Raw genomic sequence first — 19,130 nt, 5'->3', positions numbered from 1 at the left:
AGCTGATGTATGCTTAGCGCCTAGACGAGGTGAGGTGCATGTCCTGTATTATAACGTACATTTTATTGAAACGCTTTTAACGTGTCAGGCAAACAAGGTGTGCTGCTGGGAAAGTTCGGAAAGACGTGCAGGGCGTTCGTCTGTTTATTCGTCCTACTGAATTTGTTTCATATCCCGCTGTTTGCTTCATGATGCTACTTAAAACACTAGGTTGACAAAACGTCAAGTTGACAAAGCAAAACTAGCTTAACAAAGCAAGACACAGGACATGACAACAGGAAGCTTCCACGCTTTAGTGCAGCGCTTGCGGGACCGTGACAGCGGAATTCTTATCTGGCGCCGAGCCTATATTCCTAACAAAATATCATTTGCCCGAACTTGACGGGCCTGAGTAAATACGAGGTTTCGCGTGCTAGTGAAATCGCTGACCACACATATAATTACATGTCTCTATAATGGTAGGCCTTATTACTCCACATTATGATAAGAGGGCAGCGCAGAAACGACACAGAGCACAGAAGTAACACTGAAGGAAGGACTCGCGCTGACTACCAACAGATTATTCTGAAGAAACACAGCACATTATAAAGCCATTTTCTGTTTTCAGGATGTGACTGGTTTTAATGCGCTGTTTTAATGATTTTCCCTGTTCGCTCTCCATCCCTTTTGTGGTCCTTTCGACCCTGCCATTTGGCCTCACTTTTGTTAGCGTGCTGTTGAAAAAAACCGTCCTGTAGGCCAAGAAGGTTCGACGCTGTAGCGACGAGAACGTCGTCTTCTCTGTCCCTATAAAGCTACAGAAGCTGGTAGCGCGTGCGAAGAGGAGGAATGAGGAACGTAGGAGGTGTACCATAGCTCATCAGGAGCCATTATTTGCGTCTATTGAAGGCGTGGTGTACTCAATTCCTCTTTCGTGCCGAAACGTTTACATCGGTCAGACGGGAACGTGTTTGAACGATCCGTTGACAGAACACAATTATAGAACCCACGAAACGGGTACCGGAAATCTGGCGCTGCATAGTCATGCGATGCAAAGAAGCAGACGAAGATACTGGCATAGAAGGGCGGGCGAACCAGATCTGGGTGTAAGGGCAACAACAGTAACAGATCGTATCAGCTGTTGTGTGGTGTATAGGCACTCTAACTAGATAGTGCGGGAGGTAGTAGAGGCTGCTGAGGTAGCCATGCTGCAAGATTCCTCTATTAGTGTGCCCTCGGTTGCCCTGACAGAAGCTGAATTGAAATTTTTGAAGACTTAAGGCCCGTATGTCTGAAATCTTTAGTTTTGTTTTTGTTTTAATCATATAAGTAATTATTCCTGTCAATAAACGTCAGTTGGAAGTAAACGCTCATATGTATGCTGTCGTCTTTGTGCTTGTCTGTTTTTGGTTGCGCTCTATATATTTATAATCATGGATGACCAACAATAGCCCGCACCTTTAACCTAGAAACAACAGTAGTAATGAGCATAAATCCTGTTCGTATGACACTTGATTTAAGTTAGCAAATTTGCAGATTGTGATTTCAGTCGCTTTATTGTAAGAAGCCATCTTCACCGACATCAAAATTTCAATACGTTACTCTTGAAACTTACGCTCCATTAACGGGGTCCATTCGTCGCCGCGCTCATATCGCATACCCATTTTTTTCCCTGTTCATCACTAAGGAATCTTCCAGCAAAGTCTCTGCTTCATGAGGCGGTTCTAACATGAACAATGGCAGGCGATTCCTGCTTTATGTGTTTGGTATAAACAGATAGTAACAGAGGAGCGCCGACTCTGGCGCGCCGTAGTGCATGTGACAAGCGCGATTTCGCTACTCGAGCGCCTAGTGCGCGCCTCTCACCGTTGCGCTGCATTCGCTCTCCCTCCTCTTCCTTTTTCTCGCTGACGCGGCTTTGCGCACGCGTCTACATTTCGCTATCCTCCTTGCAGAAGTAACCACACCGACGCGCCATCTGTCAACACTTTCGGAGTGACATATGCCACAGAGCAGACCACATCCACGACGCATGCCATTGACATGTGCTTGCTTCCATAACAAGGGGGAGAAACCCATCGGTACAGCGGGAACCGCCGGAGCGGCGGCCGGGCTGGACCGTTCTATCAGGACCGAAACCAATCCCGAGCGCCCCCTTTGAGATGCCCTACCAAGCCGTCTCCGACACCGAAAAATTGATCCTTTATCAATGGGATCGGCGCTTGGGACTATCTCACACAAGCCTATAATCCAGTTCTAACACAATGCGATGCTGTGCTATCTAAGTCATGTATGATCATAGTGCCTATTGTTGTGACTTTAATCAATTTAGTTTATTTCGCATTTTTTACAGGAGTACAAAATTGCGAGGGCAAGCAACAAAAAGCTGCCGATTAGCAGCTTGACGAAGCTTGCTGCCCCAATATTTGACAGGTTGAAGACGCTTACATACAGCTTCTCATTGAAACAATTATAGGTGTTTGGATTAAAAGCAGTGAAGATCACTTATACATATGTTGTAGACATTCTCATTGGACACAATCAAGCTCACTTTTCATAGGCGTGCATGGTGACATATGACAAGCAGTAAGACTCAACTAATAACACTATTGGACATACATTGGTGCATATGTTGCACACTGCAATGCTACTCAACACTTGGCCTGTCATGTTACCATAATAAACATAATAAAAAACGCACCATGTTCATTTTGCTGTAAACTCACAGCAGAAAAAATAAACAGTTACATAAGACTTGATACAATGAAATGTAAGGGAAACCATATAAATCCACCACTAGACGGAAGACACAAATTATTCATGCAATCGCAACAAATTGTCATTGAGTACCGGAAGTAATTACATTGCTAGGCTAGGTTGCAAGATCTGTTCTAGAAGTGAACTATTTTTTCCAGTCTTTTCTTGAGTTATTCTTTATATCTAAATTTACATCCTCTAAATTATTTAACAGTCTTGGAAGACGATTTGCTATGCTCTTGCATCCTTGGTTAGTTCTAGAAAACGGCAGCGTCCTACTCTTTCTGTGTCTGATGTCGTAGGAAAGTTGAGATGTTTTTGTCAGGTCGCACAGTGTGAGAGAGTAGTTGAGAGAATTTTTCAAGCTGTGTTTGTATTTTGTCAAAAGGTTTTATTCGTATATATTCCTGACAGGAAAAATATCAGGAAGTGGAAATAATTCGCTTGTGTGGGCGTCGTACGAAAAGTTTGCGATGTGACGGATAGCTCTTTTTTGTATGAGAAACAGTTTGTGAAAGTTCTTTTGGTACGTTGTGCCCCATACAAGGCTGCAATAATTTGGCTGAGGAGGTAATAGGGCGTTATACAATAAAAACTTAATCCTTGGAGGAATAGTGTAGCGAAGTCGGGATAGTATACCGCAAGTCTTCGCGAGGCTTGTACTTATCCGGTCAACATGAGCATCCCAGATTATGTGTTCATTAAATATTACTCCCAAGGCTTTTATCTCTTTGACAAGGTATAGCCTATCATTTCCAAGATATAAGTTTATGTCAGAGTTCACAGGCTTTCTTGATGGTGCAAATAAAACAGCTTTTGTTTTTGATGTATTCATTTTTTGACATTATGCAAGCTGATGGGAGGTATCGTCTTGATCCCTGTTTGAGAATTTTGGCTCGGTAACTGGGCACAAACAGCAAATGATTGCACTTGTCTTCTTACCCATCCGAATATTTTTCAAAAGAACATGGGAATAACAGATGCTAGCGGTGTTGTCAAGATATCTCGAGCTAAGGGCTACGAAGCAAAGAAAGCTAAATCTTAAGGCAACTGCTTTTTTATACTATATATCACAAGTTGTCTGCAGCAATGCCGAAAGTACAGCTCTCTCGTCAAATAAAGGCGGCAGGAACACAACATCACAAATTGTCACTTAAATATACAAACAATGCTGAAAAATTTGTCATGGAAGTATTGTAGTTATTACAGCTCTAGGTCAGGTTCTTTTTTTACAGTGAGCATTTTATTTATTTGTTAAATTATCACCGAATGTTTACACGAACAGCGCTTCGGAGGCCTGTCGCTGCCTCCATTCGCAAATATGGCGCCTGTCGTCTCTGGTAAATCACCTATGAGCAGCAACTGGACTCTGGTGCATTTAAATCCCATTGATGGAGCCACCAGTTGCATGATGACAGATGCGGAGGACCGTCATGGACCAACACCGCATGAACGTTTAGACCATGAGTAGGGTCGTGCGGAGACAAAGGAGGCCTGGGGGCCTCGAATTCTTTTGCTAAATTAAGTTTTTCCATCCATTAATCCACATTTCTACAGCGCTCGCACTTCCGATACGGTCAGACCACCGTATCATCCACAGTGCTGGAAAAAAACTGCGAAATTAAGTATAGGTGCAATCTGCTTGTAACTGTGGCGTTTCTGTTCTTAATTTTTCAACTGGTTGTTAATATATGCGAAACTCAAGGTCAGTTTTATTTATTCGCTCTCTTTCCATCGCACAGCACCACCCGACCACTCTCGACAAGAGTCCTCGCGACCACACCTCTAAGAAAACCATACGCCCGGTGCTTCAGTTAGCGTTCTACATAAATATGTGCAAGAATACCAAAGAGAACCCTGCGTAATGACGTAAACTAAGTTTATTACTTTCAAAGTCTGAGCTTGATTAGCGGACAAGAAAAACAATGAACAAAACATTTGCAGGCACATAGCAAATAAACGCACCATGCGTGAACAGAGATTTATTACTTTGAGTCAAGTAAGTATAAAAGCCTTTGTTTATTTCATTTGTGGGCACTCTGCATTAGGCACTTCTCGCTATAGATTTCTGTGAGAGTTTGTGGTTTGCATTCATTAAGCCTCCCAGATGCCTCCAGAGTTAAGCCACGTATACCTTGCAAACTTGTTTCATTATGCATTCATTTTCTCTTTGGCATCTCGCCACTCATTTGGCCAAAGGCTCATAAAATCTGAGTCCTTGGACGCTTCCTCTATCGCCGCCTCAATTTTGGCCAGCTGCTCCTTTGTAAGGGTTTCCCGCCACCCGCCGACTTTGCCAACCCGTACGAAGTTGACGACTTCCTTGGACCTTTCCCGACTTTCGTCCGTGGCCATTTTTTCCATCATTTTCAGAATTTTTGGATCCTTGACAAAGAGGAAGGCGAGGTCTTGATGGCTTGTCTTCACCACGCCCTTCATATGTCGCACGCTGCTCCTGTCCAGGACAGTCTGAAGCAGATCTTCGTCATGTTCCAGCGGCCCAGCATATTCCTCGCCAAGAAACCTGGCCAACTTAAGTACCGTGCCCTTTGTGTCTTGCGCCAGCTGTTCGTAGGTAACGAAGAAAACGTTGCTTTCGTTCTTCAGAGCGTAACCGGCCTTAATGTGCCTAAAGTAGTCACCGAATCCGCTGTGGCCTTTCAGAAAGACGTCGAGCACCTCGTCGAACGGGGCGCCACGCAAGTGCCAGTCAGGCATTGCGTTCATGAAGTGGTAGTAAGATACAGCCACGTCCCACGGGTTTCGAGCGACGTACACGTACTTGGCCTTCTTGTCGAATGGAATGCGATGCATGTGGAGATGAGTGCGCATCGTTCGCGGTGCTTCCATGCCCTTGATATCCTCTTCACCCTGGTACTCAATGAAGGGGGCTCGCTTCACGAACTCTTCAAAGTCACTTGGGCCTTCTCCTTTGTGTAGGATGAGCTGAATGATCTGTTGCACCCAGTGGGTACCGCATTTTGGAAACGCCACCTGGAAGAGATTGGAAGACCATTACTACAACAATATTGGTATATTTTATCAACAACGATTTCTGGAAGGCCATGATTCAAATCAAGAAGCAAGTTTGTTCACCTGAAGAAGATGATTTAAGAAAGACTTTCTGCAAATATATCACAATGACTTAGGCTGCTATCTATCACATTAGAGGCAAACGTTCTTCGAGTTGACCCATTTCTCACTTATAGCAACTGATTGCAACACACAGAACGATGAACCGACATTTAATTTAGGAACTCATGCGGCCATGAAACGAAGGTCCGCCTCTTCCAAAAGTAACCAGTCCAAAGGGTTTGTTTCTCAGCGGCGAAATAGATCAGTTAATGAACCCGTTAAGTACTGCACCTATGTCATCAAGAAGGAGATCGATCTTCATTTTTCGAGAATTTTTGCCCCTTAGGAATTTCTAGGGGAACCAGTATACGGCTCTGAATAAAACCCTCTTGCCTGTTAGTTTTATCAAAGGCGGAAAAATTATTCTTAGTCGATCGGCAATAATCACACTTGTTAGTGTAAAAAAATTTAAAAATATTGTGGCAAATTAGCTACAATAAAGGCAGGTCGGCAGGAAAAGACTGCCGATATTTAGTTTCCATACCTATTTCGGTACAGACATACTAATAAGTTAGGAACAATTATTGTAACAGCAGGTATTTTTGATTTCTGCATATAGTCTGCCAACGAAAGACGTGCGATAATAACAGACTGGCTATTGTCTTTTTCCATAGTATTTCTCTTTTAATGCAAAAGTTAAACTGTCATATTTCCCAGTAGCTCAGATATACATCTACTGCCCAGTAAGGCAGCGGTTATGAATATCTTCTCAGATGTTATCTTCTAGACATCGCGTGACCTGATCTGCTTCCCAGTCCCAATTTTAGGTAGGGAAAGAAAGTGCTGCGACCAACGTGAAATTGGCGGTCGTCATGGGGGCAACGGTGGGAGGTTTTTTTTTTTTTCTCGCGGCACGTATTGACGACATAATGTTGATGACGTCTGATGAAGGAGGGCAGCTGCCGGTGCTGTCATATCGGGGATATAAACTTTTGCTCTCTTCCAACAACGCCCATACTGAAACACAGGTTTAAGATAAATAAATAAACATTAACTGTAAAACAATACTATGTTACCGTCCCTGCCGTTCTCTGCTTGGCACCAGATAGCATTTCGCAAGCTGCACACCGCTGCATGGGCTCTCATACACTATTTTTGTTGTTTTGCTTAGAGAATCTAAGTTTTGTAGTATATAATGCAGCTGACAATGAGTCTTTGGGTATCATAACGATACCTGCGTAGACACCTTAACTAGGCTTCATGGGCAAAAAGAATCATTGCCCTTACTTGCACCACGTCTCCTTCCTGCAGCTTAAGCTCCGCCGCCTTGAAGAAGAGCTCTTCATTGGCCAGAATGCTGTATGGGGTGCCATCCACCATCTTGAAGCGAGCATTGCGCTCTTCGGAACCCATCGCGGTCCTGTTCAGTCCACTGCATTGCAAAATGGAGCGTAGGCATTTACAATACATAATTTGGCATAGGCATGGAAATCACGAGAACATCGATTTATTCGAGCTTTATATCTCTCTGAACTCAAACCATGTAGAATGGAAGCTTGCCATGAGCGATGCCTTTTTATAAGTTTGCAGCGCTCACGCCAGTTCTGCAGTGCCTACATATGGTGATGGAAGAAATGAAGCGTGGGGTGGCGATGTCAATATCGGTACAGGGCTGCTGGCTAGGCGTGACTCTCTGCGGCCCACATGTTCACGGGCACTGTCACGCACGGTCAAGACTTGCTACGTTTCTTACGTTGGACAGTAGCATTGCCTAACAGCAAGCAATCCGTCACCTGTTGGTCCGTCAAAGACATGGACGACGCTAGAATTTTGCCGCCGAATGCGCCATACACATTTGTCACTGTAAAGAATTTATATTCCCATTTCTGAAACAGTGCAGAATCGATACTAAAAAGAAAATAAGTGTTGCTGCAGGCGTGCCCTGAAAACACAAATGATAGATTCTTGACGTGACCTTGGCATCTGCCTTGCATCCTTTCAAAACGTCTTCTATTTGATTATCAGACTGTAGTTTGCTTAGACGTGCTGACAGTTAATATTTCGGGTGTGCTGCAGTTATTACTTATACGGCACGCTTATCCAAATCTGGAACAACGGGGCAGGTTTCTTTTAATTTCAAACTTTGAAACTAGTAATGACTGTCCGAATTAGCGAATCATAAATTGCTGCAGGCTATCAAACAGATCGATCTCCTAGGCTATGTGTCCTGCGAGTTTATTATGTCGAGTTGCCGAAGCACCGTCACATTGGCTACTGTAGAGTGCCATCTAGTTCATTCTAGACACTGACTGAACTGCTGTAAAAAAGTACGATCCGCTACAATAAACGAACTTCCGAGGCGCTCTAGGAATTGCAAATTGCTTGTTTAAAAAATTTCCACTTCTCGTTATTTTATACCGCCTGTTCTAGCAAAAGTACGCGCAGCTCTGGGTAATCCCGTGTTACTGCACAAGCATTCTGAACGCGTGTGCCGATACCTGCAGGAGAAGATAGGTTGCGGGTGTTTTTTTTTTTTGGCACAGTTCTTGCATGTCATCATTGGTAGCAGTAAAACACGCTACTTAAGAACGCAAATGAAGAGCTCAAGATGTACTACCCCCGAGACACACACCAGTGCAAACTGATCATCTTCAATAGAAAAGCCCGCCAAGCATGCAAGGAGCGTACAATGATCAATGTAGCCACGTCTATACTGTCGGATAACGGCATCTCGCTTAGATTTCTAACCAACCCTCTCCTGTGCTAGCAGCGGCCACTCTATCTCCTCAACCTTCCTACTCTTGTCCATCTACCTGGCGACTTGTATTGGCGTTTTTAACAATACTGACGCCATTCTCCCTTCATTTTTTGATTTTCTGTCAGTTCCTGTAATTTCAGTTTTTTCTTGGTTTTTAGGTTTGAACATTTCAATAATACTTTTGTTTTTGTTTCCTTTATATTTTTGTAGTTTCACTTTTTTATTCCTTTATTTCCGCTTATTTCAACACATACACGTTTGCTTAAAACTGTTGCTTAATCAACTTTTCTATTTTGTTTTATTTACCACACACACACAGCTTATTACTCAAATTTCGTGCGGACAACTTCCGCCTACAGCTTCCTTCTACAGCTTTCGTCTACAACTTTCGTCTATGCCACTCATCAGCCAAGAGAGGCTTTCGCCTTAAAATATAAATTTATATTCATATCTAAAGTGCACACGTGCGCTGAAATTTTTTATGGCGAAAAAATGCAAAGTGCAGGCACCTTTAGCAGTTAAAACTCATTCGACAGTGAGAACATGCCAAGCCTGTTTTCAGCGCTAGCTGCATTTCATTTACTGAATCTTGCTTACGTGAAGTATTAATAGCAAAAATTTGCGCTTCTAGTTTGGTCAGTGACCCATTGTACGCGTCTTCCTGGTTTATATTGTGACACGCTACCTATCTTCGTACATTAAAGCCGAACAAAGCAAGGATGAGCACATGGAACCGCTTTTTACCGAAGCCCATGGCCCGACATCTGGAGGCCTTTTCTTCAGTCGCGACGATGTAGTCTACAGAAAGAATTACTCATCTGGAGGGGCGCAATTTCGTTCCTGCTACTCTCAATTCCACTCTTTTACACGCAATCCACGAGGACATCATGGCTGGACGCCTGTGGTTTGCGTTATCCCTTAACCGCGCCAAAAGACGTTTTTAGTGAACGAAAATGCGTCGCCCGATTCAGCGTTACGTGGCCACCTGCGTGCAGTGTTAGCGGTTGAAGCTTCCCACAAATTCTCCGCCGGGACGCCTACATCTTGTGCCACCTCCAAGCACACCATATAAACAAGTGGGTCTCGACCTGCTAGGCCCGTTTGCCCGCTCGTCCAGCGGTAATCGATATGGGTCATAGTGTGCCCTGATCACCTCGCCCGTTACTGCGAAACGGGTGTCTGTGTCTGTATTCTTAATGCTGTCATCCTCCGGCATGAACTCCATCGCGTGGTTATCAGTGACCGTGGCCGCCAGTTTACGGCAGACGTTGTGAAAGAGCTTCAGCGCCTTTGCTCTTTCCATTTCCACCACTCGACACCGTACCGCCCCCACACGAATGAACTCGTTGAACGTACCAGTCGGACACTAACGAACATGCTCGCGATGTATGTCGATTCCCGTCGCAAGAACTGAGACGGCGTGCTTCCCTTCGCTACATGCGCTTATAACACGTCGCGGCATGGAGCCACTGCTTATAGCCCGTTCTACCTCTTCGTGCCCGTCCGCCTCGAAGGTCCCCGTACAGCATCTTGCCTGTCTCTCTCGATACCGAGCCTTCTATTGCAAGCACCCTCTGCCGCGCTGAAGAAGCCCGTAGGCTTGCCGGATGCGAACCTCGGTCTCTCATGATCGCTCTAAGCAGAGTTACGACCGCCGGCGCAAGGATGTCTGCTACCTGCCCGGGGGCTTTGTATGGTTGTGAACGCCTCACCGCAAGCGTGGTTTATCCCAAAAGCCGCTGTCCCAATACACACGTTTGTTCATCGTGCGATAGGTATTGCCTCAATGACCTGAACTATGTGGTCTCTCTCTAATCTACGCAACAACGTCGTACAGGAAAACAGAAGTCGTGCATGTCGCACGGCGAAAGCCCTTACACTCTCGGGACTCAGATTGATTGATTGGCTCAGAGGGCTTCGTCTGCGAACGGGGAAGTGTCACGCGCTCTCTATGGACACTGAAGGAACGACGAAGTGCGTACGCAAAACCAAGCTCGGCATTTCTCCGCTGACGCATTAAGCTCCGGTCAACCTGCCTATGTAAATAGCATTTGTAAGTAGAACCTCTAACAATAATTTTTTTTTATTTTATAATCTCTTAAAGGGACTATGCAATAAATTAATTGAGATTACGTAAAGCAGACGAGAGATAGGCATTCGATCACTCGTCGCCCCAGTGCAAGAATTTTAGAGCTAGCATCAATAACAGCGAAGATATAGACGATTAAAAATTGCGCTCCTCCTCTCCCTCCTCAACTCGTACACGAGGAGCACCAGAAAAAAAAATAAAGAGAACAGCTCTGGGACTGTGCCCCGCCCATGAATACATCATCCGCTGACGTTTATTTTGCAACTTCCGGTTGTCGCTCCTAGCCCCCCAGCAGCAGCGTCGGCGGCGTGTCGGCATCTCTCCGGTCTCTTCTTCCTGTATTGCGGCGCGCGTCGAGTTTCTTTGCTTGTCATCTGTGGTAATTAGCAGTAATAAACCCGGATCTCGAGGTGCGACTGCTCGCTTTTACGGCTGCGATGGGCATCGAGCCCTATGCGTGCGCACGAAGAGCCGTGCGAGTCGCTCCGGAACTCCCGACAGAAGGAGGCGGCAGAGGAAAATTGAAACCATATGCGCGAAGGCAATGCCAGGCTCGCGCTTGCCGGAGAGGCTCGCGCGGCGGCACGAGCAGACGATTTTCACGGCTACCGGAAGTGTGCCCGTGACGTCGTGGCTGTCGTGGCTGCAGCGAATGAGAGCGTGTGGTGGCCTGGCGACGTCATGGTACAGTGACGTCTTTGTTCCACGATTTTAGTTACAAAATCGGTCACTACGAGTACACCAATTGGCCCGCAAATTTTGAAAAACACGGTTTTTAAAAGTTCATAATAAATTGCCGGCTCAATTCTGAAGACTCATACTTGGTGTGAATGCTTCTTAGCATCATTTCTAAGCATTGAAAACATTTACAAGTGACTTTTTATTCGTTGCATAGTCCCTTTAAAAGTGCCCGCCCACCATGCACCACATGCTCAGTAATGCCAGCCGCGTTTAGGCGACGGATACTGATTTCTTGCTTCTCTGGCTGACTCGCACGAGGTCACAACCATCAACAAACAAGCGTAAGTTTATGTTGAAACTTTAAATTAAACACGATTCCACCAATAGGCTGCGCTCAGCAGCGGCCCAACGTAGCGCCGCCATATTGGATGGATCGAGGAACCCCCTGTAAGTCGTGAAAATGGCGAAAATGTTCGTTTGCATTCCATAAGGGGTCGTCCGTTATTTTTCTCCCGCATTAGGCGTCCTCACGAGGTTCACTGGCCCTACTTTATTTTCGCTGGGTTATTGTCAACTCGCGTTTCTCCCGAACCGACCCGCCAGATTTCTTTCCTCTTTCGACAACACCATCATTTCCTCTGCATAGCTCACTGCATAGTCAAATTTATTTCGAGCCTTTTCGTTAGTCATCAAGTCTTATCATTTTAGGCGTGTGCTGGCATGATGCGGCTATTCTATACTTCCCCTCGAAGAATATTTTTACCATTTCACTAGTGAAGTAAGAGTACTTGAAAAGTGCACGCCATTACATTCTTATTCTCTTTATTTGCGGTGAGTACTTCCCGTTTTACATGTGATTTCTTACTTCTTCCAAAATCTGACCCGCCGCAGGTGGCCCAACAGCTCTCGTATTCGGCCGCTGGGATCAGCGGCCGAAAAGGTCAATCCACATTAAAGAACCCGGGTGGTATAAATTAAACCTTTGCCTTTCAATTCACACACCCTCATAGCCCATGTGGATTAGGGACGTTAAACCCCGAATATCCAATCATACCCTAGTAGCAACACCCGGCTGATTCTATTGAAACCTTTTATTTAATTTCTAAATTGATAAACGTTTTAGTTTTCAGTGCGTTTTTCTTTCATATTAGTTTTGTCCCCACCATTCGGCTTCGAATGTTAAAGGGCTGTAGTCGCTCTTAAGAACACCAACCCTAGCTTATTTCCAATTAAAAAGGAAGTGTTTTTGCGGCGCATATTCGCGTTCCTTTAAAACTACCCTTTCAGGTACTGCTTTTATAACTGCTCTGATAAAATATGACCTCATTCCAAAATTTCCTGAGCCGGTCACCTTCTTTTTATTTGTGCACCTGTGCTTTCGCCATAACAAACGTTTTCTGCAAGCACACTCCTCGGAAAAAGCGGTCGTGAGCAAAAAAAAAAAAAAACTGTCAAGAGCGGAATGAAAAAAAAATATTCAACTAGTAACTGTTCGCCAGCGCATTTTTACCTCAAAACGTTTCAATAACTACTTGGCCTCTTCCCCAACGCTGAGAACGGGTTCGCCTAGGCTCCCTGGTCATCCAAAGAAAATACATAACTGTTTTCTAATACGAGCTGCTCCTTGACCCAGGTTGGCTAGATCTGGGAACGCGGAAGTTTTTGACAATACCATGATAGCTGCACCGTTTACTCCGGACAACTATCGTAGACTGCTCTGCTTGGAAAGCCAGTTTGGAGTTCTTGAAAGTTTTAAGCACCCGCTTCGGACGAGGAGGAAAAAACGGCTAAACTCTTAGATAAGAGAAGCGACTTCAGTAGGGCGTCCAAAATAGTCACGTACGCGACTCACCGTTTTACAGTTACTTGCTCTATCTCTCTCTCTCTCGTACAGCGTGACAACTTGCTTATCACAAACGAGCTGCCGACAGTGGACGCCAAACACGTGCTCTTAGTGTTCACACGAGCTCTTCCCTATTGTCTGTGTTGCCGTGCTCGGCTGTCTTTGACGTCACGTCTCCGTGCCAGGTCAGCGGGACTGCTATTCCGGTCTTGACGAGAGCGTGCACTCAGCCAGCCGCAATCCGCAGAACAATGTTATCGGCAGACTGCAAAAACCACTCGAGCCTGTTATGCCTGACGATCAGTTCGCAAACGGATACGCAAACGGATACCTTAGTGTGCCGGCGAAGGTCCTCGCTATAAGAGGGTTCTCTCAGTGACGCACCACGACGTGCATTGAGCTCGGCATAAAGACGAGCACGTTGGACTTAAAAGTGGAAAGGAGATGGCTAAGAAATATCGTACGTACAGGTTCAAGTTGCTAAGTAAGTGACTCAGTGCGCTGGAGAATATGCGCTATTTAAGCAAAGCACCACACCTGCCGTGGTGGCTCAGTGGCTGGGGCGCTCGGCTACTGATCCGAAGTTCCCGGGTTCGAACCCGACCGCGGCGGTTGCGTTTCGATGGAGGCGAAACGCTAAGGCGCCCGTGTGCTGTGCGATGTCAGTGCACGTTAATGATCTCCAGCTGGACGAAATTATTCCAGGGCCCTCCACTACGGCACCTCTTTCTTCCTTTCTACTTTCACTCCCTGCTTTATCCCTTTTCTTACGGCGCGGCTCAGGTGTCCGCAGATATATGAGGCAGACACTGCGCATTTCCTTTCCCCCAAAATCCAATTTAATTTACACCTGGACGAGAGCTGCAGGAGTGAATATTATTACCGAAAATATTTTATCACTTTTAACTGAACTGCATAATATTTATCCGCGAAAGCATTTAGCACCGAATTTGGGATTTGTTGGTAATGACAGTATTCTACATATAAATATCATATGTAATGTCCTCAGCATTACTTTGCCAAACCAAAGGAATCAGCTCGGTAGTACTTATGTCTCCTTTTAAATATCTATTCTCACGAAGTCCGTGAAAGAAGCCTAATTTAGAAGTTTGATAGCCCTGATGCTACGCACTGTGTTTGAGCCCAGGTATAGATCAATAATTAAAACAAAAGTTACCGTGAAGGAACACAACATTATTTCATAACCAACGCTTAGAGTAAATTGCTGCAGACATAAGGAAATAGTCGACTGGTGTAATTAACCAACTTGTTAAAGAAAATCGAAAGGTTTTCTTTTCACCCAGAAAAGTCAAGCGCTTAAATAACCTTTATTTGCAATCTTACATATAGATGGGAGTGCGGCGGGAAAAAGCTGCTCGCGGGCAGCTAGACCAGCCTACAGCCCCTGCTTTTATTTTTTTATTTTGGCAGAAGCGGCACAAAAGTACATGAACAATGTACACAAGCTGGCACAGTAGGAGAAATTAACGTTTGGTATAATCATCAGGTCTTAATAAAAAAAATAAATTCCCGTTACAGTTCAAAGCACAGAATAAGATGAAACCCCAGAATAACAATGTATCCAAATATGAACAGTATACGTACGCCGTAGATTATGCTGAGAACAAGAAAATGAATCAAAGCCATTTAACTTGTATGCGATCCAAAGAAAGAGTAGCGCTGTTCAGGTGTGAAGTTAATTCTGAACACTTAAGATGTGCTGTTTGCTGAACTCGCTGCTCTCTGTGCCTCCCTGCAGTTAGAGATATGTTTACGGTTGTTAGCAGGAAACACATGTAATTGGAATTTTAGGGGTCGTTTACCGTGTACCATCGCCTCTTACCGCGGACACCAGTGCGCGTACGCAAATGGCGGCAGACACCTGCACATGGCTCGTCGGCCTCACTAGGGTATGCGCATTCGCGGCTGGCGGCCGCGGTATGCCGTGATGTTGGATGTTATGTCCAACGCTTAAACTATATTACCCATTCTGAAAGAAAGAAAGAAACCCTATGATGATAAAAAGAGGATTGATCCGGCTTTTCGAAACAGCTGACAGGCTACTCTACGCAGGAGAAAGATGTCATTATCTAGAAGGTGAATTATTTATCCTTGAAGCGAAATCAGCCGCAGCACTTTGCTTATTAATGCGATAGACTTAAAGGTCCCGTCCGGCGGAATACGCGGCGTCGGCGTCGTAGTAACTGTAAAACGTTCATTGGTCGACATGGCAGTCACGTAGAAAAGCATTATCTCTGCAAGGAAAATAGTAGATGAAGTAAAATTGAACCGTTGTTCGATCGGCTTGAAAAATCCTTCAAGAATTTCTAAACGCAAGAAACGCGTCAGCGATCATGAATATTGCGTGTGGAAATAAGAGCCCCTAATAATAAGTCATTTTATCTGCGCTGTTGTCGAAACTAAAAACTTAGGGACGATCAATGTCATTGATGTGACAGAATGCGATAGCACGCACTTTGTGGCTTGCGCGTTCCTTGTGAGACTACACCGCTGGGCGGCGGATTTTTGCTCCAACGAGACTTCAGTGCTGTTGTTGATTTTCCGACTGCAGAAGGAATGAAAAGAGAAGTGTCCGGGCCTGCCCACTATTTAAAGCTCAGCCACAATCGCTGCCACGTGCAGAAAGTCGCTTCCTTTGGCATTTTATGCAATAGCACAAAAAATTCCAAAGGAACCGAAGAAACATCATTAATGTCTGTCTAGATCTGCCCGTACTTTGTATACTAAATACGCCTTTAATTTGCCATAATTCCTCAGTTCGCAGCAGCAAACGGAAATTCCCAACGTTCTGATTGAAGCCATTGATGGAAAATGAAATTATAGAAATAGAAGTCTCGCTTTTGTACCAAAAGAACGGGTCTCAACTCCTCCGAGTTCCTGCCCACTTTATGCCAAACAAAACAATCCTGCATTACAGGAGCTCACAGAAATGCTTTTCTTCTGTTATGTATGTTTACTCATGACTACTGACGCTCATTGCTGATATCTTGTGCAACTTTTTCACACAAATATCGTAAAAATTGGGAAATTCTAAGCCACTGTAAAGGAAATATTGAAGCTAGCGGTCTATTCTTCTGAGATGCAGCAAAATTTGTCTTTTAAAGTGTTTCCTTCGATAGCATCGAAGAGTTAAGAATACCATGTAACACTATTGGGGAACGCTTTTGACGATAGCAAGAACACCAATAAAGAAATTAAATAGAAGACTGCCGTCAGGTAATCTGAGAATATATTGATTGTTATAGAGAAACCTTGCACTATATGAAAATAATTTGTTCATAAATGGTCTTCCGCTCAACAATGCTTTCGTCCAGACCTATCTATGTCTGCAACCTGAGCGCCAGCATGAAACTGAAGTTTATTCAGACAGCTATAAGTGAACTGACAAATATTGTTGTAGTCCAGCGATTTTCACAAAAACACGTTAAAGCATTTCTCACTGCGCTAAAAAGAGGAAGCAGCTGCGTCGCTTCGCACTCAATAAGCGCCGCCATTGTTTCACCAGTAACGCTTATCTACTCATGCGCATTGCAGGACAAGAACGCAAACAATCTAAAGGTCTTTTATATTTTTTCCCTAGAAACAAACTCACCTGAATACAGCTTCCGTTTACTTCCCAGCTATTTGCAAATCCTCTCAGCCGATGCCGCGAACAGTCAGTGCACAACTCTAACAACGTTCCACTTAGCACCGACACACCCACGACCACGATAACCGCCCGTGACAGCGGCGGGCGTGCCGGTTGTGGGGGCAGAGCAGCCGCGCTGGGCAGTTGTAGCTGAATTGAGCCGCGTGCAAAAAGCAAGCACTCGAGGGAGCGATACGCCCAAGAGCGATAGGGCATGCCTCCGTTCACTTATCCCGTCAAGTCCAGCCCTCCGCTTCACAAGTGCTTGAGCGTACGTACGGCGGTGCCGGCAATACGCATGTCACCGCGCTGCAACGGCAACACAGTTACAGTGAACTTCCGGAGCACATCTACTTGAAACAAAGTCATTTTACATGGCAGCCGTGGGAAACGGGTAAAAGTGACAAAAGTGACAAACCTGGGAGATGACAAATGTTTGCATAAAAGTGCAAAGGAATAAGCTGAATTTAAATTGCGATTCCTCACGGACACGTCATTAACGGCTTTAACGCCGCCCTAGCGACATGTGTTTGTCGACGTGTGACTGGAGATGTCAGATGTCTTGAACACAGAATATTACTCATATCTGTGACTACAACTACGTCTTTCATTGCCCTACTTTTTCCCCTGGGCACATCAAGGTGGCTGACAAGCTATCGAGCTCTGCGGCTTATCCCAAGGTTGTTGGTTCGATCGCGGCCGTGGCGTTGTCCGTATTTCGATGGATGGGAAATGCAAAAGCGCCCGAGTGCTTTATGGTGTCAGCGCACGTAACGATCGCCAGGTGATGTACACTGATCCGGCGCCCTCCGTTACGGCGTCCCTAAAATCCTATGTGCAGCTCGGGGCGTTAAGCCCCACATATCATCTGCCACATATTTTCCCTGGTCAGCAGTAGAATGACGGACACTTCTTCTGGACTTCATCTCTCTCTCCCTCTTTTCTGTCACTAAAGCCTCTCAATACCACCGATTCTTCACTTGACTGACTGCCGGATGTACTCTTCTCCTAAGCGCCTAACGTAAAAAGAAGGTTAAACGGGATAGAGGGCGGCACAAGTAAGGTGGACACAGGCAACCTCTTTTAAGAGGATAGCATATTCTGTATTCATTTTGGACTCGAAAACAGTCCCACGGAACGGTCGGCATGCGTCGGTCGGCGGTCTGATAATTTCTAAAGGTCCTAGATAGGACTGCTTAAAAATGCCTATCAGAGAAGGTTAAAAGATCTAGAACCGTGCTGGAACAGATATAGCGTGCTCACTCGACGCTTTGACGCACTACATTGTCCGTGAGTCACACGGCGGAACAAAATCTACTAAGTCGACCAGATAAACTCAGTTTGACCCTGCTTAATGAGATAGAAGGTCTGGGTGTACTCCCTCAAAGCGCTTGTAACGCATCCGTAGCAAAATTATTGCAATCGCACCCAGAGTGCTTGGATTAACGTTAGATATGGGTACATCCTTTGACATTTAGGGCGTGTAAACGCGCCGGCCTTCATTATGGTTGTTCGCACGTTACCGCTTAAAAATAAGTACGAAGTACTCGTACATTTGTGCCACACAAGTGAGTTAATACTTCCACAAGTATCAAAGTGAAGCGTGCTTGTTGCGTCCTACGCGATTGCTCAATTTACGGTATTCCCCTCAACATTGGCGTTGGGTGGCTGGGGGGTAAGACCGTAAAAGATCAGTAAGGGAGCATAGAAACAGAGATGCGCATAATGATGTTTGCGATAATGATTACCAATCTGATATGCAATATTATGTACTTGACGCTACATACAAAACTTATTAAAAGATACCCTCAAATCTACAGAATGTGCAGAGGCACCCTGCTGCTTTCAATTGCATTAGTTTAGTCTTTGCAAACAAGCTCGGATCTGACGTCTGACTTCTCTACGAAAATAGGTACGCACAAAACGGCAACACTTCTGTCGGCAGCAGTAGTTGCTACGAAACTACAAGGGCGTCTCCGCACTGTCCGTCAGCCCAGCGATGATGCGTTATGATGCAAGTGTTTCAGAGACCCCATCGGGTAGAAATCCTTGTAAGTGTCCTTACCAAGTGTCCTTACGTATACCACAAGTGTTCGGCACGCTCAGCTGTAGCAGCAGCGAAGCGACCGTGCGATGTTAGTGTGGGTGCGATTCCCGCGCGAGGGGTACTACGTATTGACGTCCTCAAGTGCCGTCGTAAGTTGAGTAGTTGGGGAACTGCTGTTCGCGCTCCTTTTCAGCAACTTCAATTGAAAGGAGCCAGGCATTGACTGAGTCCTGACTGCGACTTTTGTGAGCA

At 45.2% G+C, this 19,130-nt stretch overlaps 1 protein-coding gene across 1 annotated transcript; it reads right to left on the bottom strand.

Moving 5' to 3' along the window:
• Nucleotides 1–2,320: 2,320 nt before the first annotated feature.
• LOC144103853 (sulfotransferase 2A8-like) lies at nucleotides 2,321–16,978 on the bottom strand. The gene is made up of 3 exons (XM_077636557.1): nucleotides 16,796–16,978; nucleotides 7,099–7,243; nucleotides 2,321–5,730 (listed from the first exon to the last, which is right to left on the bottom strand). Exons 2-3 carry the CDS (start codon nucleotides 7,222–7,224, stop codon nucleotides 4,888–4,890), a joined length of 969 nt encoding a protein of 322 aa, XP_077492683.1. The 5' UTR covers nucleotides 7,225–7,243; nucleotides 16,796–16,978; the 3' UTR covers nucleotides 2,321–4,887.
• Between the last annotated feature and the right edge of the window lie 2,152 nt (nucleotides 16,979–19,130).

The sequence above is a fragment of the Amblyomma americanum genome, chromosome 9, assembly GCF_052857255.1.
Source record: "Amblyomma americanum isolate KBUSLIRL-KWMA chromosome 9, ASM5285725v1, whole genome shotgun sequence".
NCBI classification, from domain to species: Eukaryota; Metazoa; Arthropoda; class Arachnida; order Ixodida; family Ixodidae; genus Amblyomma; species Amblyomma americanum.
This window is presented reverse-complemented; position numbering and strand designations above follow the sequence as displayed.

What these genes read in the sequence shown, in the direction of transcription:
- LOC144103853 (XM_077636557.1), bottom strand. Translation starts at nt 7,224, where the DNA reads ATGGGTTCCGAAGAGCGCAATGCTCGCTTCAAGATGGTGGATGGCACC. An exon ending in AGGAAGGAGACGTGGTGCAA is followed by an intron (nt 5,731 to 7,098) that starts GTAAGGGCAATG and finishes AATCTCTTCCAG; the next exon opens with GTGGCGTTTCCAAAATGCGG.